Genomic DNA, 18,955 nt, shown 5'->3' on the forward strand with positions numbered 1-18,955 from the left:
CTCTGGTGATTTCCAGCTGCTTCTTGAGGCCATAGGCAGCCAGATGCAACTTAAAGTAACCCTGAGACTGAGCTGTAAGGCTGACATAAAACCCCCTTTGCTCCTCAACTTGGTCCTGCACTGAGACCAGCTTGCCTGGACCACAGGATCCAGACCTTTACTTCTTGATACAGGTATATGATTCATGGGATAGGTATTTGGGGCCAATCCTGCAAGGTGCTGAGTGCCTGCTATGCACACTCTCCATTTCTATTAGCTTCAGTGGAACTAAGGGTGCTCAGGACCTTGAAGACTGGATCAAATCTTAATTGAGACAAATGTCCCCTTGTTCCTCTGGAGCAGGAGGAATAAAACCGGGCTACAGGGATCCAACTGTAGGAGCAGGGCCGTAACCAGAGTGGCGTGCAAATCCTCAGACGGGAACTCTGTGGCCTGTGTATGGAAAGGCCTCAGACTAATGAGCAGAAGGGTTTATTTTGGCCCTGTACATTTTAGTTCATAATTATTGGCGATGAAAGTAGCCTATAGTTAAGGTTGCCTCACACTTTCCATTATAAGACCGTTTTCATTTGCTTGTAACTTTGCCAGACTATAACCGCTTAGGCTGAAATTCTCCATGCTGGGCACCTCTGCCTCCAGCTGAATGTTCTTGGAAAGTTTTGACAGCTAGGGGGAAATATGTTATTTTGCCCATGTTAAAAAAGATCTTGCAACCATATTGTTGAGAAGCTCTAGCACCTCCATGCTTTACAGAATGGACTTGACTTTTGTGGGCGGGGCTCATCCTGGTGTCAGGGAAGTCTTTTGCTTGCCAATGTGAAAATCTGACCAAGTTACGGGCCAGCTGCAGGGAGATGGGAGAGGAAGGGTCTATACCCACTAGAGAATGCTGCCCGCTGAGCCGAGAACAGAACCCAGAAGTCCTGAACGTCACCATTCTGCTGCTGTCCTCAGCAAATAGCTGTGAAACCCACTGACCACTGCCCTCAGCAGCTCATCCACCTAAAAGATAACAGCCTTCTACTGCTGCAGGTCACTCCATGAGCAACTATGGCAGAGGACAACCATTCCAACCCAGTGGAGGGGTCAGTATGATTCTCTGTGTTGACATTTTTGTATTTTTAAGTTTAAAACTGTAAAAAATGACATTTCAAAAGATATATATGTTAAAATAATGTTGAGGTGCGAAGTCAAGCCCTCAGAAGGTAGGAGATCCCAGAATTCATGTTGCCCGTGTTGCACAGTGGCATGGTCTTTTGTACCCCCACATTCTGCACAACCTCCTGCTAGACTGATGTTTGTGAGTAACATGAATACATTTGTCCCCGTTGCCCAGCTGTGGGTCTTGAAGGCCCCTGACACAGGGGCAGCTCTAGGTATTTTGCCACCCCAAGCACAGCAGGCAGGCTGCCTTTGGCGGCTTGCCTGGGGGAGGTCCCCAGTCCCGCAGATTTGGCGGCATGCCTGTGGGAGGTTCGGCGAAGCCACAGGATCCTCTGCAGGCATGCCGCCCAAGGCAACCTGCCTGCTGCCCTTGCAGCGACCAGCAGAGCACCCCCTGTGGCTTGCCGCCCCAGGCACACGCTTGGCGTGCTGGTGCCTAGAGCCACCCCGGCCCTGACAGCCAGTGCGAAGGAATGGGGACATAACAGTGGGGCAGCCACCTCAGAGTCAGACCACAGGGTGATGGCTATTTCTAAATAGGTTTGGACAAAGGTCTCTAAGGGGGTCTGGCTCCTTGAGAGAGAAGATGGAGCTCAGAACAGCCCTGTCTGCTCTCACAAAATGGTTGTGAGCAAAACCAGGGGGTCAGGCTCCCTGTCCAGCTCTCACCTGCAGCTCCTTTCCTGCAGGGGCTCAGGGGGGAGTGTCCTTCCCTCTGCTCCTTCTCCCAGAGCAACATGGAGACGTCACAGGCAGGAGTAGGGGTAGGGGGTTGTGTGACCCATTCACTGTCCAGGATGCTTGGTGAATGAAAAGATTTCCCCATGGCCATCCCTCCCCATGGAGATTAGAAATCATGCCTGCAGGTCTAGCTGTGCCAAGGGCAGGGTAACCCTGTCCAGGGGGATGGATATTGGAGCTGCCCTCTCCTTTCTATTCCCCACATATGAAGGCAGCACCAGCCAGTTGGCAGCTTTCACCATGAAGAGGAAGGAGCAGACTTGCCACCCATAGGTTTTCCTCACTGGTTCCTGCCAACTATGGATGCTTTGATCTGGGGCTGTGCATAGACCATCTGGCTCTCATTTTGACCTCCTTCCCGGTGCCTCTCAAAGCTTGCTCCCTTGGGCATTGTGTAGAGGAGCTGCCCAGCCACATAGCTTGGCAGCTGGTCAGGAGCCAGAAGCACACTGGGCTGGCCTTGAGGAGTGTCCTCATGACAGCACACAGGGAGGCAGGATGAGAGAGCCCAGAAGCGCTGTTGGCCTCACCTTTCCCTCCAGCACATGGGAGGGTACATGTACTTGGGAAGAGGGCTGCCTGACCTGCTCTGCATCTTGGGTCCCATCCTGCATGGAGAGAAGCATCTGAGTCTGCAGGAGCACAGTTATCCATCCCCACCGCCAGGGGACCCTGACCTGGTACGCCTCCCCATTCGTGATACTCCAAGTTCCTATGCAGAAACACCATTATGACTTTTACTCTTTGGTGGGGTCCTTAGGGTGCTTTCTCAGAGAGCTGCAGCCTCTGGTGTCCCAGAGCAGATGGCGGGGTGCTTTGCAATGTTACCAGCCTGTATCAACCTGGCCAGGCCACCCCAGGGGACCAGGAGATGGGCATGGATCTTCAGATAGCCCCCAGATACCTGGAGGCACCCTGCCTTTCACATGCCTTCAGCAGGCACTGGTCCTTGTCTTTGGTCAGGGCTGGTACAAGGATGTTTCGCGCCCCAGACGAAACTTCCACCTTGCGCCCCCCCCCCCGCGTCCCCGCCCTGAGGCGCCCCCTCGTGGCAGCTCCCTCCCTCCACCCTGAGGTGCCCCCACCCCCTGGCAGCTCCCCACTCCCCACCCTCCGCCCTGAGGCACTCCCGCCACCCCAGCTCACCCCTGCTCCGTGCACGAACACGAGCACCCTGAGCGTGACATCGCTACTTCACTTCTGCCGCCTCCCAGGCTTGCAGTGCCAATCAACTTAGGCGCCGCAATCCTGGGAGGCGGGAGAAGTGAAGGAGCCATGGCGTGCTCGGGGAGGAGGCGGGGCAGGGGTGAGCTGGGGCGGAGAGTTCCCCTGCTTGCCGCCCCCCCACTTACTTGCTGTAGGCGGCCCTCCCCACGCTTCCCTGGCCCAGCTCCCTCCACCTAAATGCCAGCGGCAACTGGGGCGGCCGAAGATCTGGTTGCCGCGGTCGCTGCCAAAGGAAATGGTGACCCGCAAATCCTAGAGCCCTAGGCGACTGCCTAGGTCACCTCAGTGGTTGCACCGGCCCTGTCCTTGGTACCCACGTCCCTTGGCACCCTGGGGATGCAATGGCCTCTGGACACTCAGAGTAGTCTTGCCTTTTGTGTGCCATCCACCCAGGACTAGCGAGCACCATTCCTGGCCTCCACGTGTCCTGCAGCATCCTGGAGATATAATAGTCCCCAGCCACCTCAAATCCTTGCTCATTCTCTTTCATCATCCACCTGGCCAGGCCTAAGAGGGGACCAGGAGCTCAGCATGGACTTTGCACTGAAACACTGAAACTTTTCACATCCAACCTCCTGGGAATCCAGCCAGGACAGATCCCACTCAGGAATTTGCCACCCACCCTGCTCAGAATGCTGAAGGCAGAAACCTGCTCTCTTGAGTGATTTCAATGGAATGTAGAAAACAACAGTGTGATTTCTTAAATTGTTTAGTCTGTTGATTTCTAAACTAGTCTCAGAGCTTGTCTACATGGAGACATCCAGGAAAATCAATCCAAATTAATTAAAGGTGTGAATTCATAAGTGAATTAAACTAAACTGAATTAAGGCCACTTTAAAACTAAATAATAATGTCCACAAAGGAATTTAATGCAATTTAACTAATCCACTTCAAATTCACACCTTCAGTTAATTTGGATTAACTGTCCTGGATGTCCCCATGTAGACAAACCCTCATTTTGTGGGGTGGGGATCAACGTTTGGTATTGGAATGGTAGGATTTGGCTTCCAGCACATTAATGCACCAAGCTCAGCAATGGGCAAAATCTCCAGGGCCTCAATGGGTGACACTCTGAGAAGCCTCTGTATCTCTCATCTCAGCTTCCCCAAAGAGTGGGTCTGGGAGATTAGAGAGCTCTTTGTTCCTTCCCCACTGAGCTGCTGGGTGAAAATATGGGTGAAGCATGGAGGTGTTTCTAAGGATGCACATGGATCTTCTTTTGCTGACAGATATCTCTGGGATTCTCCCCCGGATTCCCTCCCCCTCTTCACTCCTCCTCCACAGGGTGCATTAAGCTGAGGTGCCTTTAACACAGAAGAACATAAGAATGATCATATTGGGTTCAGACCAAAGGTCTGTCCAACCCACTATCCTGTCTACTAACAGTGGCCAATGCTGGGTACCCCAGAGGGAGTGAACCTAACAGCCAATGATCAAGAGATCTCTCTCCTGTCATCCATCTCCACTCTCTGACAAACAGAGGCTAGGGACACCATTCCTTACCCATCCTGGCTAATAGCCATTAATGGACTTAACCACCATTAATTTATCCAGTTCTCTTTTAAACTCTGTTAGTCCTCAGGCAAGGAGTTCCACAGGTTGACTGTACAGTGTGTGAAGAAGAACTTCCTTTTATTTGTTTTAAACCTGCTGACCATTAATTTCATTTGGTCGCCCTTGATTCTTATATTATGGGAACAAGTAAATAACTTTTCCTTTATCGGGGTAGCCATGTTAGTCTGTATCCACAAAAACAACAAGGAGTCCGGTGGCACCTTAAAGACTAACACATTAATTTGGGCATAAGCTTTTGTGGGAAAAACCTCACTTCTTTCCTTATTCACATTCTCCACACCACTCATGATTTTATAGACCTCTATCATATCCCCCCTTAGTTTCCTCTTTTCCAAGCTGAAGAGTCCTAGCCTCTTTAATCTCTCCTCATATGGGACTTGTTCCAAACCCCTAATCATTTAGTTGCCCTTCTCTGAACTTTTTCTAATGCCAGTATATCTTTTTTGAGATAAGGAGACCAAATCTGTACGCAGTATTCAAGACAGGGCCGCCAGGGGTGGGGGAAGGGGCAATTTGCCCCCGCCCCACAGGGGTCCCTACGAGAATGTCTAGGCTCCCCCCCGGCCCCAGCCACACCCCCGCTTTCCCTCATCCCCAAGAGCCTCAGCACACTAAGTCCAGGAGCGGCCCTGGACAGAGCTAAGGCGGCATGGCTCGGGCGGGGCCTGAGCTCCTCCCACTCAGAGCTGTGTGGTAAAGGGGCAAGGCTCCAAGCTCTGGGCACAGCGGCAGGAGCTCAGATCCCGTGGAGCCACGCAGCTTTAGCTCTGTCCAGGGCCGCTCCTGGACACAGCTTGCTGAGGGTCTGGGAGAGGGGGAAGGTGAGGGTAAGCAGCATGGTAAGGAGGCCGGGGGGGTTGGATAAGGGGCAGGGATCCCCGGGGACAGTCAGGGGACAGAGAAGGGGAAGAGGTTCAGAGGGGCAGTCAGGGGATGGGGAACGGGGGGTTGGATCGTGGGTGTTCCAGGGGTCTGTCATGACTCGGCGGGGAGGGGGGTGGATAGGGGTCAGGCCAGTCAGGGGACAGGGAGCAGGGTGGGTGTGTGGGGGTGGGGTCCAGGGGTGGTGGTTGGGGGGTGTCTTGAGGGGGCAGCGAGGGGACAAGGAGCAGGATGGGTCAGGGATTCTGAGGGGGCCAGTCGGGGGGCAGGATGAGGGAGGGGGTCGGAAGGGGGCAGGGCCAGGCTGTTTGGGGAGGCACAGCATTCCCTACCCTAAAGCTCATTCAGCAGTTTGAGGCTTACAGACAGCTATTTAACACAAAGAGCCAAGCTGTTATCTTTTCCCTTAGGGCTACCATCTCTTTCACTTCTCAAATGCCAATTATAGTCTACATTTAATTTCAGTGCCATAGGGAGATTCATGTCAGGGGAGGGCAGCCTCATTCAAAATTAGCCACTTAGATTAACAGTGATAGAGCCAAGAAAGCCAGGGGGGAGGGATCACATGAGAAGAGCAATATCCTACACCACCTACCTCCTTCCCAACCCTATCAAGGGAGATGACCCCCGCCCCTCCCCTGCATTCCCAAAGGCTCCCGAAGGTTAATTCCGTGGTTCTCAAACTTTTGTACTGGTGACCCATTTCACATAGCAAACCTTTGAGTGCAACCCCTCCCACCTCATAAATTAAAAACATTTTAAAATATATTTAACACTATTCTAAGTGCTGGAGGCAAAGTGGGGTTTGAGGTGGAGGCTGACAGCTCACAACCCCCAGTAATAACCTCTTGACCCCATGAGGGGTCTCAACCCCCAGTTTGAGAACCCCAGGTTAATTTAACTTTAGCACCCTGTATCCATTCACATGCATATGCTATTTTGAGCATTTTAGTTTTCACAACATAGGCTTATCCCAGATTCTGGAACAAGCTCAAATGCTCAGTTTGTGGAGTATGTACATAAGTTATACTAAAGACAAACCCACAGTAACTGTCTCCAGTTTGTAAGGGACCCCATGGAGCCAGTCTCTAGGAAACAGATAAATTCATGGTGGATAAGTCCATTAATGCCTATTAGCTAGGATGGGTAAGGAAGGGTGTCCCTAGCCTCTGTTTGTCAGAGGGTGGAGATGGATAGCAGGAGAGAGATCGCTTGATCATTGGCTGTTAGGTTCACTCCCTCTGGGGGACCCAGCATTGGCCACTAGTAGACAGGATACTAGGCTGGACAGACCTTTGGTCTGACTCAGTATGGCCATTCTTATGTTCTTATGTTCTAACCTAAATGAACCCAAAGTTATGGAGACAGATATGAGTCAAGGAAGCCAGCAGAGTATCAGAAACCTGGAAAAATCTCTGACAGGACGGGCTCAGGCGTTTGGTTACAAGCTCAGGTAGTTCAAAAATTTTGGATTTTTTTTTAAGCAGAATTTTTTTTATTGTTTCTTTAAACAATCAAACACGGCAAGCAGCAAATATTTGGCCACACACTTCTGAAACCAAACCATGTTCAGGTTTTGGCAGACTAATTTCAGCTTTTCAATTAAAAAAAACACAGCAAATTTTGAAGGAAAGCAAACATTGTCCATGATTTTTTCTGCTTTTTAAAAACCCCTAGTTTTTGATCCAAAAAAAGTTTGATGGAAAATATTTTCCAACCCTTTTAATGAGCTTTAGTGCCTTTTAGCACAAGCTGATGCTGAGAACCAGTGATAACTTGTAAAGGTGACTTGAAAAGAAGTTTTCTCAAAACTGGGTTTGTGTCGAGATGCGGAAGGTTTTTAGATGTTTATTTTTCCCGGGGCCGCCGGGAGGTGGCAGGGGGCGCAAGTTGAGCAATTTGCCCTGGGCCCCACAGGGGCCCCCAAAAGAATATAGTGTTCTATAGTATTGCAACTTTTTTTTATGGAAGGGGCCCCCGAAATTGCTTTGCCCCAGACCCCCTGAATCCTCTGGGTGGCCCTGATTCAAGATGTGGGCGTACCATGGATTTATATAAGGGCAATAAGATATTCTCCATCTTATTCTCTATCCCTTTTTGAATGATTCGTAACAACCTCTTTGCTTTTTTGACTGCCACTGCACACTGTGTGAACATCTTCAGAGAACTATCCATAATGACTCTAAGATCTCTTTCCTGATTAATTGTAGCTAAACTAGTCCACATCATATTGTATGTATTGTTGCAGTTATTTTTTCCAATGTGCATTACTTTACATTGGGGTCAGCAACCTTTCAGAAGTGGTGTGCCGAGTCTTCATTTATTCACTCTAATTTAAGGTTTCGTGTGCCAGTAATACATTTTAATGTTTTTAGAAGGTCTATTTCTATAAGTCTACAATATATAACTAAACTATTGCTGTATGTAAAGTAAATAAGGTTTTTAAAATGTTTAAGAAGCTTCACTTAACATTAAATTAAAATGCAGATCTCATCAGTTTAGTATGATCCTTGCCATTCCTTTTCCTTGCTGAGTTTTCCAATGTCTGGCACGGATTTGGATACTTTAAGCTGCACACAGGCTTCTGAGTGATCACTTGTTAACCAGATCTGAGAGGGACAGAGGACAGATTTCATGTGTGAAAATACCTGTTCACACAGGTACGTGGATCCAAATGCTGAAAGCATTGCCAACGCATTTTCTTCAAACAGTTAAATTTTACTGGCAGGGACATCCAGCAGGTCAGAACAGAGGCCCCATGATCTCTCTCGGTAGCTTCAAGTGCATTCTGCAGATCTCCAAACTTTGATGCCCACAATTCTGAGCTTTTTCAGGGAATGAGCCTGCATTTTGAAATCTTCAACACCCACCCACTGAAATACAGACAAATCCAAGTGACTTTTGTTGAACTTTTCAGGTTGAATTAGAAAAGAAATCATTGGGCCAAATCACTGGAAATCTTGAAAACTGTCAGAAAATTCTAATTCCTGTTCTTGCATGTACATTCTAATCTCAATGTCAAATGCAGTGTGTTGTTCCACGTGGCATGATAGTGATGTAAGCAGCAAATCAGGACTTAAAAATATCCCAGGACAGTGGTGCTGGAACAATTTTTAAGGTGGGGGTGCTGAGCTGCGCCCCCTCTTGCCCTGTCTGAACAGGGGCCACAGCTGGGGGCGGATGCAGAGTCCTGGGCTGGCAGCCAGGACCCCAGGGACCAGTGCCCAGGACCTCGGCAGTTTGAGTGTCACTGAAAATCAGCTTGCGTGCCGCCTTTGGCACATGTGCCATAGGTTGCCTACCCCTACTTTACATTTATCCACATTAAATTTTATTTGCCATTTTGTTGCCCAATCACTTAGTTTTATGAGATCTTTTTGAAGTTCTTCACAGTCTGCTTTGGTCTTAACTATCTTGAGCAGTTTAGAATCATTTGCAAACTTTGCCACCTCACTGTTTACCCCTTTCTCCAGATCATTTATGAATAAGTTGAATAGGATTGGTCCTAGGACTGACCCTTGGGGAACACCATTACCCCTCCCCATTCTGAAATTTTACCATTTATACGTATCCTTTGTTCCTGGTCTTTTAACCAGTTCTAAATCCATGAAAGAATCTTCCCCCTTATCCCATGACAACTTAATTTATGTAAGAGCCTTTGGTGAGGGACCTTGTCAAAGGCTTTCTGGACATCTAAGTACACTATGTTCACTGTATCCCCCTTATCCACATATTTGTTGACCCCTTCAAATAACTCTAATAGATTAGTAAGACATGATTTCCCTTTACAGAAACCATGCTGACTTTTGCCCAATAAGTTATGTTCTTCTATGTGTCTGACAATTTTATTCTTTACTGTGGTTTCAACTAATTTGCCCAGTATCGAGGTTAGACTTACCTGTTTGTAATTGCCAGGATCACCTCTAGAGCCCTTTTTAAATATTGGTGTTACATTAGCTAACTTCCTGTCATTAGATACCGAAGCTGATTTAAAGGACAGATTACAAACCGTAATAGTTAACAGTTAATAGTTCCACAATTTCACATTTGAGTTGACTTGTTACTGTTAAGTTTATCAATTAATTCCAAAACCTCCTCTACTGACACTTCAATCTGTGACAATTCCTCAGATTTCTCACTTACAAAGGATGGCTCAGGTTTGGGAATCTCCCTAACATCTTCAGATGTGAATACCGAAGCAAATAATTCATTTTGTTTCTCTGCAATGACTTTATTGTCTTTAAGTGCTCCCTTTGTATCTCAATCATCCAGGGGCCCCACTGGTTATTTAGCAGGCTTCCTGCTTCTGATGGCTCAATCCTCTTTGGAACCCCCCTTCAGGTAGTTGAAGGCTGCTATCAAATCCTCCCTCACTCTTCTCTTTTGCAGACTAAACAAGCCCAGTTCCCTCAGCCTCTCCTCATAAGTCATGTGCCCCAGCCCCCTAATCATTTTTGTTGCCCTCTGCTGGCCTCTGTCTAATTTGTCCACATCCTTTCTGTAGTGGGGGGACCAAAACTGGAGGTAATACTCCAGGTGTGGCCTCACCAGTGCCAAAAAGAGGGGAATAATCACTTCCCTCGATCTGCCAGCAATGCTCCTACTATTGCAGCCCAATATGCCATTAGCCTTCTTGGCAACAAGGGCACATTGTTGCCTCATATCCAGCATCTCGTCCACTGTAATCCCCAGGTCCTTTTCTGCAGAACTGCCACTTAACCAGTCAGTCCCCAGCCTGTGGCAATGTATGGGATTCTTCCTTCCTACGTGCAGGACTCTGCACTTGTTCTTGTTGAATCTCATCAGATTTCTTTTGACCCAATCCTCCAATTTGTCTAGGTCACTCTGGACCCTAATCCTATCTTCCAGCATATCTATCTCTCCCCCCAGTTTAGTGTCATCTGTGAACTTGCCGAGGGTGCAATTCATCCCATCCTCCAGATCATTAATGAAGATGTTGAACAAACAGAACCAACTCTTGGGGCACTCCACTTGATACCAGCTGCCAACTAGACATCAAGCGTTGATCACTACCTTTTGAGCCTGACAATCTAGCCAGCTTTCTATCCACCTTATAGTCCATTCATCCAATCCATACTTCTTTAACTTGCTGGCAAGAATACTGTGGGAGACTGTATCAAAAGTTTTGCTCAAGTCAAAGTATATCACATCCACTGCTTTCCCCATATCCACGGAGCCAGTTATCTCATCATAGAAGGTAATCAGGTTGGTCAGGCATGACTTGTCCTTGGTAAATCCATGCTGACTGTTCCTGATCACCTTCCCCTCCTCTAAGTGCTTCAAAATGGTTTCCTTGAGGTCCTACTCTATGATTTTTCTGGAGACTGAGGTGAGGCTGTAGTTCCCTGGATTCTCCTTCTTCCCTTTTTTAAAGATGGGAACTATATTTGCCTTTTTCCAATCATCTGGAACCTCCCCTCAATTGCCACAAGTTTTAAAAGACAATGACCAAAGGCTCTACAATCACATCAGCCAACTCCCTCAGAACCCTCGGATGCATTGCATCCAGCCCCATGGACCTGTGCATGGCCAGCTTTTCTAAATAGTCCTTAACCTGTTCTTTCATCATTGAGAGCTGCTCACCTGCTCCCCATACTGTGCTATCCAGTGCAGCAGTCTGGAAGCTGGCTTGGTCTGTGAAGACCGGCACCACAAGTCTCTGCTAGGCTTTGTATCATAGAATCATAGAATAGAATAATAGAATCTCAGGGTTGGAAGGGACTTTAGGAGGTCATCTAGTCCAACCCCCTACTCAAAGCAGGACCAATTCCCAACTAAATCATCCCAGCCAGGGCTTTGTCAAGCCTGACCTTAAAAACCTCTAAGGAAGGAGATTCCACAACCTCCCTAGGTAACCCATTCCAGTGCTTCACCACCCTCCTAGTGAAAAAGTGTTTTTCCTAATATCCAACCTAAACCTCCCCCACTGCAACATTACTCCTTGTTCTGTCATCTGCTACCATAGAGAACAGTCTAGATCCATCCTCTTTGGAACCCCCTTTCAAGTAGTTGAAAGCAGCTATCAAATCCCCCCTTATCCTTCTCTTCTGCAGACTAAACAAGCCCAGTTCCCTCAGTCTCTCCTCATACGTCATGTGCTCCAGCCTCCTCATCATTTTTGTTGTCTTCTGCTGGACTCTTTCCAATTTTTCCATGTCCTTCTTGCAGTGTGGGGCCCAAACTCGACACAGTACTGGACAAATATCAGCTCAAATGGAACTAAGCATCTGACTATAGCTTTAAACAAGTTTATCCGAAGAGACAAGCACTTAATAGCGGTCACATCTATTCATTAAAAGAAAACATATTTGTTTTAAACAAACTATTTATTAGAAGGGGTGTGAATTGAAGGGTTGGTAATGAGATTCACCTGAGAGTCACTGGTTCTAATTCAGTCTATACTAGCAATGGCTATTCAGGGGGCTATATAAATAGGTAGGTGGGTTTTGTTCCAGCCCTGGTGGATTGGCTGTACTGCAGAGGTGGAAGTGCCCGTCTTCATAGAGGAGCTGGGTCCACATCAGGATTCAGGCAGGAGAAGCTTTACTGCCATGTTTTTTTTTTTCTTTTTCTGGGTATGTTCAGACTAGAGTTTGTGATCCTGTTCTAATGTGAGTGAATCAAAGTCAGTGTCCAGACTAGCAGCTGCAAGCACGTTTACTCCCTCAAGTTTGTTGGCAATCACTTCAGGCCTACAAATCCTCTGTGCATGAACAGTGTCAGTCACCAGGCCTGTCAATCAGATCTCTTTCACCAGTACTAAATTGCCTTGTCTACATTTCAAGGGAGAATTGTTCAGTGAATGTCTTCCTGGAGCTCTGGCCAGGTGAAAGCCGGCTGAGTGCTCACCATCATTACTAAGAATATAAAGTCATAAAAATTTTCACAAGATATTTGTTCTCTCATTGTGTTTCAAAATATTTGTTAACAGGCAGGAAGGACTGTGAGTGGGAATACTGTTATGGCAGAGGGAAGTGGAAAGTGTCAGGTGTGTCTGGAATATACAGACAGAGACCAACTTTGTTTTGCAATGCCAAGGTGTTGCTTCTATGGAAATAGAAAGAAGACAACTTCCTGGAATGCTGGTAGAGATCTATAGAAAGCCTGACTGTCAGTCATGTGACCAGTCCTCTTTTGGGCAAGATGTGCCAATGTCAGATTTCCATATATATCCCTTTGAGTTTACATATTGCTCACTAGATGATGAATCCAGGCACATTCTGATAAGAGTTAATGGTTCATTCTTTCTTATTTACATATGTTTGCATCCGCTAAGTCACTACATGGGAGCATGAATAACCAGTCTGTCTGCAAGAGGAATATATACCTGGTGACCAAAGCCCCCTTCTCTGCTGGGTCCTGTCCAGTATATATCTTTATGAGCAGTGTACTATATAAACGTAAGCTGGTAATTCATTACAGATGGTCAGGCTCAAGGCAACTGGGTGGATCACAGGACTGCTACTGGCAAACTGAGACTTCCACTTCTAGGTCAGTGACTGAAAAATGACCCAGATTCATAGTTCAACTTTAAAGGCTGAAATCTGAAGTTTTTATGGCCCCAGTTTATCAAACCACATATGCACGTGTTTAACTCTGAGCATGAGCTTAATAATAATAATGCATCTTTTCATCAGCAGAGCTCAAAGTGCTATACAAAGGAGGTCTATATCATTGTGGGGAAACTGAGGCACAGAGAGGTGAGATGACTTGCCTAGGTCCCCCAGCAGGCTAGTAGCAGAGGCCAGAATAGCACCTGGCTCCCCTATATCCTAGTCCATTACTCGAGCCATTAGCCCACACTGCTCCATCTGTATTCAGCAAGGCACTTAAGCACACACTTAAGTGTTTTGCTGACTTGACTTCTTTAAGCATAGCTCCTTAGAAAGGTAGCTTGTCTCGAGGATCTGTGTCATAGAAACTATTAGAATTGGCCCTCTTGTTACCGATCTCAGTAAAAAGGTCAAAACGAGTGAATCATGGAACCCTCCTCTCACCTACAATAGCCACCCTTCCAGCTCAGAACAAGCGGGGGTGGGGATGGCATTGTGAGACAAGCCTGCAGTGCACCTGTCCCTGTTGTGTGGACAGAGGAGTCCAGTTTCCAGCACTGCCAGGCTAACATCTTTCACCAGCACTGAATCCAAAAGAAGAGGGAAAGGGCCAGATTTTGTTTTGTCGAATGGAATATTGAATCCCTCCCATGTTCCACATATACCAACTGACACTGAAAAAATTGGATGGTGTCTCTGCACATTTGGACTAACAGTTAGAAACGTATCCATTCTACATAATTATTAATAGCTTGTCTACCTACCCACTCAAAGGATTGGACTAGCAAATATCCCTTAAATCCCCCTGTGAACACTGATGGACCAGCCTTACTCAGCACAAAGGGGGATTATTGCCTCTGTATTTACAAAGCCCCAATAAGTTTCCCTCCATCAGCACTTCTCCATGATTTTCCCTGCTAAGATTATCTCCTACCACCTTTCTTTAAAGGGAAGAAATGCAGGGTTTCCCAAGGAAACAAACAAAGATTGTCATCTCTTTGTGCCATAAGGGTAATCCCCAGATCAATACTCCACACCCTCAACTTCTATGTCTATGCAAGAGACAGGAAGGTCCATGGATTGTTGAAAACAGGGAGGAGTCAGTGAACATGCATCCTGTCACATATACACTGTGAAAAGGTCTCCTCTCCCTCCCTTTCTTCCTCGTGTTTCACAAAGATTTGCTGGTTCAAGATTTTAAAGTAATCTGGATCGAGATGCCCAGATGCAAAAGGCAGATATTGCAGAGTCTGCATCTCATGTGACCGGATCAGATAGAAGGCACTCCAAGGGGCTGAGCCTACATCCATTGCAGACAATGGCAAAGATCTGGTTGTTTAGCATGGAGAATAACAGGCTCCTGCACAGAAGCGGTCAGAAATTTTCATTAGAAAATGCTGATTTGTCAAACCTGAAATATTTTACACAAGTATTTAGTCAACCCGCAGGCAGCATTTGGATGGAAATCTGCCTGGTTCTGAGCTAGGGTGACCAAACAGCAAGTGTGAAAAATTGGGATGGGTGTGGGAGGTAATAGGATCCTATATAAGAAAAGGACCCCAAAATTGGGACATTCCCTATAAAATTGGGGTATCTGGTCACCCTATTCTGAGCCAGGGCATCTAGTGGTCTGCTGGAGACCTCAGGGCTTTCAAGGATCCATGGCTCCCAGATGGCCACCATGCAGTCAGCCCCAAAGCTGGGGACCCCATGGTCGCCTGCTCTGGGGCAGCTCCACCATGTGTCTTTCTCCTCCAGGATGCGGGAGCCGAGCAGAGTGGGGAGCCAGCTGGCCAGGGAATTTGGAAGCTCTGGGGTCCACAATGCTGGGGCAGTCTGCATGACAGGGCTGCCCGGATCCTGGAATCTCTTGGAGAAAAATTGACATGATTCTTGTCAGTTTCATGTCTTCTATTTAGATATGGGCAGCTGTGAAACATTGACATCAATCATGTCAAGATCACTTAGTTACTGGGGCTCTGGGATGAAAAGTGTTTTGGAAACAACATGTTTCCATGTTTCCTAAATGAAATTTTTGGAATCCTCAGTTCTGAGAAGTTTAGAAAACTCTGTTTTGTGCATGAATCCACCTGAAACAAAATTTCAAAATGACAAAAATTCCTGGGAAGTGGAAATTCTGGATTTTAGTCTTCTCTGCCCGGATGTACAGGTTCAGCATGTAGTAAAAAAGTGACTTTAAACCCAAAAAAGCAATTCAGTGGGGACCAGATGGGGGAGATGATCCCTCTCCACTGAAAGGGATGACAGCGCAGTAGAATGTCCCCAGACATATCCGGGAGGTGTTTAGAAAGGGTAAAGCCTTGTGCTACAGGCCCACCATTGTTTGTATGACAGGGTTAGGATCAGGCACTATGGTGTTCATTGCCCCTTCACCTGGTGCTGGCTGCTGTCAGAGACAGGATCTGAGGAGATCTGGCAGTTCATGCCTCCTTTATCCGTGGTCACAACTGTAGTAGATGCACGTTCCTGTTGTTTCTTATTTTTTTGTTTTTTCAATGCTTTACAGTGATAAGAAAGCGCATTGATGCCATCATTTGGTTTTGTCCTGGTGTTTATCAATTTGCTAGTATTAACTTTTTACAGAGCGAAAACTTTTCCACAGGAAATTAAAATTCATTCCTCATGTTTACTCAGTGATCCTAGTCACGCACAGGGCCTACCGTAGCAAATTTCAAAATGCCAGTCAAAACTACATGCCCAAGAGCTCCTTGCCTGTCTCTCTCTTCCTTATATCAGTATTTAACCTGTGGTCCTGGCAAGACTGATCGTTATTCAGTAACAAGTGATTTTACTCCATTCTTTTCCCTCTTCTGGGGAAGAGACCGGGAGCAAGGGGGTGGGGAAAATATGTTTTGTTTTCATTAGGTGAAGTGTGGAATAGAGTCAATGTCCTCCAGTGGACTGAGCAAAAACCTTTCAGCAGAGGGGGCAGCTCCATCTTTAAGCTCAGCAAGTGCAGTGAGCGCCCGAAAATTCACAACAGCGAAGCCATCGAGGGATGAAAACACAACAGGAGAAACTCTAGTGTGAAAACACTGTTTAAAGCTAGCGCTGCTATCCTCTGCCCCAGCACAACATTGCCACGGGCTGAGTGAACTGCAAAGGGAGGAGTTTGGTACCGGGCAAGGAATGTATTGCAGGCCCTGTTCCTTTCCCCCGGACCCTTTTATAAATGAGGTGGTTGTGGCTGTGTATGTGTGAGACAGAGTGTCCATGGAAGGAGCGCAGCACCTTTAAATCTCTGTCTCTGGCCAGGCCAGGCCAGGCAGGAATATTCTCTAAAGCTGCCGGTCTACCAGAGACATGCCAAGCAGGAGTCCCTCGGAAGAGGAGCCAGGCACCCCCCCACCCCCGGCGAGCAGCTGGGGAAGGGCCCAGCCAGGAGGATTCTGCACGCCAAGGACGCAGCTTCAGAGACTGCAGCGCCGCCCTCACGTTTCCAGCTCGCCTCTGCAGCGAGCTCCCGCGGGCTCAGCGCGGGGGCACAGAGCCGGGAGGCGGCCCGCGGGACCCTGCCCTGGCTCAGCCACTGCATTGAAACCACGAACAAAATCCTCTCCCCCGCCCCGCCCCCTGCCGCGCGGAGCCAGCGTGGGGGGTGCCATGACGGACGGACGGGCGGGCCAGCCACTCAGGACCCGCTCCCCGCCCGCTCCGGCCAGCCAACTACACACCCTCGACACACCCCCGTGCCCCTCGCGACCCAGCCAATCAGGAGGGCGCTCGCGACACACACTTAAGCCGGTCAATGAGCTGCGGCGGCGCTAGGGTTTGTACGGCGCGTTGCGAGAGCGGCTGGCGCAGGCTCCGGCGGCAGCGTGGGCGGCTGGTCTCGGCGCTGTGTCGTTACCTTCGGCGGGAGCAGACCATGGAGTCGGGCAGCAAGGTGAACGTGCGGCCGGCGGGGCGGGGGCGCTGCCCCGGCTCCGGGACCTTCCGGCGGGGGTGGGGGGAGCGTGTGCGTGGCCGTTTTGGAGGGAAGCGGGACTTGGGGGTGGGGCGAGCGGGCTGCGGGAGGTCTCTGCTTTCCAGGCTCTTTCAGCTCCAAGCATCGCCCTGCCTGCAGCCTGGGCGGGCTCCCCGGCCGAGCCTCGTTGCACAGCCGTGCGTGGGGCAGGGCGGCTGGGCTGGGCTCGCCCAGGGACACATCACATTCCCGGCGGCCATCAGCTTGGCCCCCGGCCTGGGAGAGGCCTCAATGCTATTCGGGGGCCGGAAGCCATTAGAATCCCCCCCATGGAGCACTCCCGGGGGCGAGGTCTGGGCGGCTGTTTTAAAACAGGGAAATAAAAACGACCTTCCCCTGCCTTGTGGGCTTGAGCCCCCAGCTGCTTTTGGCTCCCTTAGCCAGTGCCCCGCTGGCAGCGATGGGACTCACCCTCCCTCGTTGCCGGGCAAGGGCGCTGGTACCCGGGGGGGGGGGCAGTGCTGAGCAGCGTGCGGAGTGGAAAACTGTCAGTGAATCGGCGATTGTGTGATTAAAATAACTAAACAAACAAATTAACCCCCAGACCAGTGACTGGGGGGCCATTCCCTGCCGAGGTCCCAGGCGCAAGTGAATCAAGCCATGTGCGAGGTGTGGGTTAACAGGGCCAGTTTGCGGCTTAGGACGGGGTTGCGCTCCCGAGCCTTTGAGGATGGACGCGGGGGGTGGAGGTCGTTCAGACTTTGTGTTGAAGGATGTCCGCGCCCTGGAGCCAGTCTGTGGTCAGCTGCTTAAAATACCCCGATCCTTCTGTGTGCCCGCCTTAGGATCGGCCCGCTGCCGGCCTGGCCTGGCAGACACCCGGCACTAGGAACCCCAAAGCTCAGATTGGCACAGCGGCGCATGGCTGAAGCCTTACGGGTCAGAAGGGGGCTCGATGTCCCGCGTTCGCAGAAAACTCCCCCCGCTCTTCCAGGTAGTCGGGGCCGAGAGGATGCGGCAGATTTGCGGTGTTGCCAACTCCCGGGGATTTGTTTTCGTGATACTTGTCAGTTTTTTCAAGCCCTACCTCCTGGAATCGAGGGTTTCAATGAGAATCTGCACTTTTACATGTTTTTCTGAGCACTCTTTGTCCTGATCGATCGGTCATTAGTTGGTTTCATTACTTCACGGTCTGACCATTATGCTCATCTAGTCTGGCCGGAGAATTTCACCTGGTGAAATTTGTGTTAGAACTAGAGCGGGGGTCTAATCCCAGAGACATTGAGGTCCATGGCAAATATCCCATCGATTTTTCACTAGGGCTAGGATTTCATTCCATGTTTAAAGACTCCGAATTAAAAGGCTTCAGGGCTTTTCAGATTAAAACTGATTCAGATAAAAAAAAGTTAAACTGTTTGTCTCTAAAGTGAAATGTGATCTCTACCAAAGAGAGCCTCTTACAAATTATACAATCACAGTAAGGCCTGACGGGGAAAAACAATATGTGCGTATTTCTAATATTTCTTCCCTTGAGTTGGGCCTGGCATCAAGGTTCAAATCTCCTATAATCTAAGCCCCACACAAGCTTGATTTTTTTTTTTTTTCCCCCTCCCTTTGGTGCATTTGCAGGACTATGTTAAAAGGATTTTTTTCCCCTTGGTTTCTATTTGCTTGGTGGAAGAGCCCCCTAGGTAAACTCTTCAGGGCAGGGACACTACCTCTTTGTTCTGTGCTTGGACCATACCTAATACCATCCAGCGCTGATCTTAAACACTAAAGGGATTAATTAACCCTGTAGTCTTTGTTTTTCTTTCCCCCTCCTCCCCTGCTCCAATCCACAGCAGTCAGCTTGTTTGACTTCCTT

General features: G+C 48.6%; 1 protein-coding gene across 1 annotated transcript in view; it reads left to right on the plus strand.

Moving 5' to 3' along the window:
- The first annotated feature begins 16,917 nt into the window (after positions 1–16,917).
- The window catches only part of SLC2A1 (solute carrier family 2 member 1), a 37,069-nt gene continuing 35,031 nt past the window's right edge, over positions 16,918–18,955 (plus strand). Inside the window, exon 1 of the mRNA XM_032798498.2 lies at positions 16,918–17,070. Within this exon, the coding sequence (XP_032654389.2) occupies positions 16,933–17,070 (138 nt within the window). The 5' untranslated portion in view covers positions 16,918–16,932. The remainder of the gene's footprint in view (positions 17,071–18,955) is intronic.

The sequence above is a fragment of the Chelonoidis abingdonii genome, chromosome 23 (genome assembly GCF_003597395.2).
Source record: "Chelonoidis abingdonii isolate Lonesome George chromosome 23, CheloAbing_2.0, whole genome shotgun sequence".
In the NCBI taxonomy this organism is placed as follows: domain Eukaryota; kingdom Metazoa; phylum Chordata; order Testudines; family Testudinidae; genus Chelonoidis; species Chelonoidis abingdonii.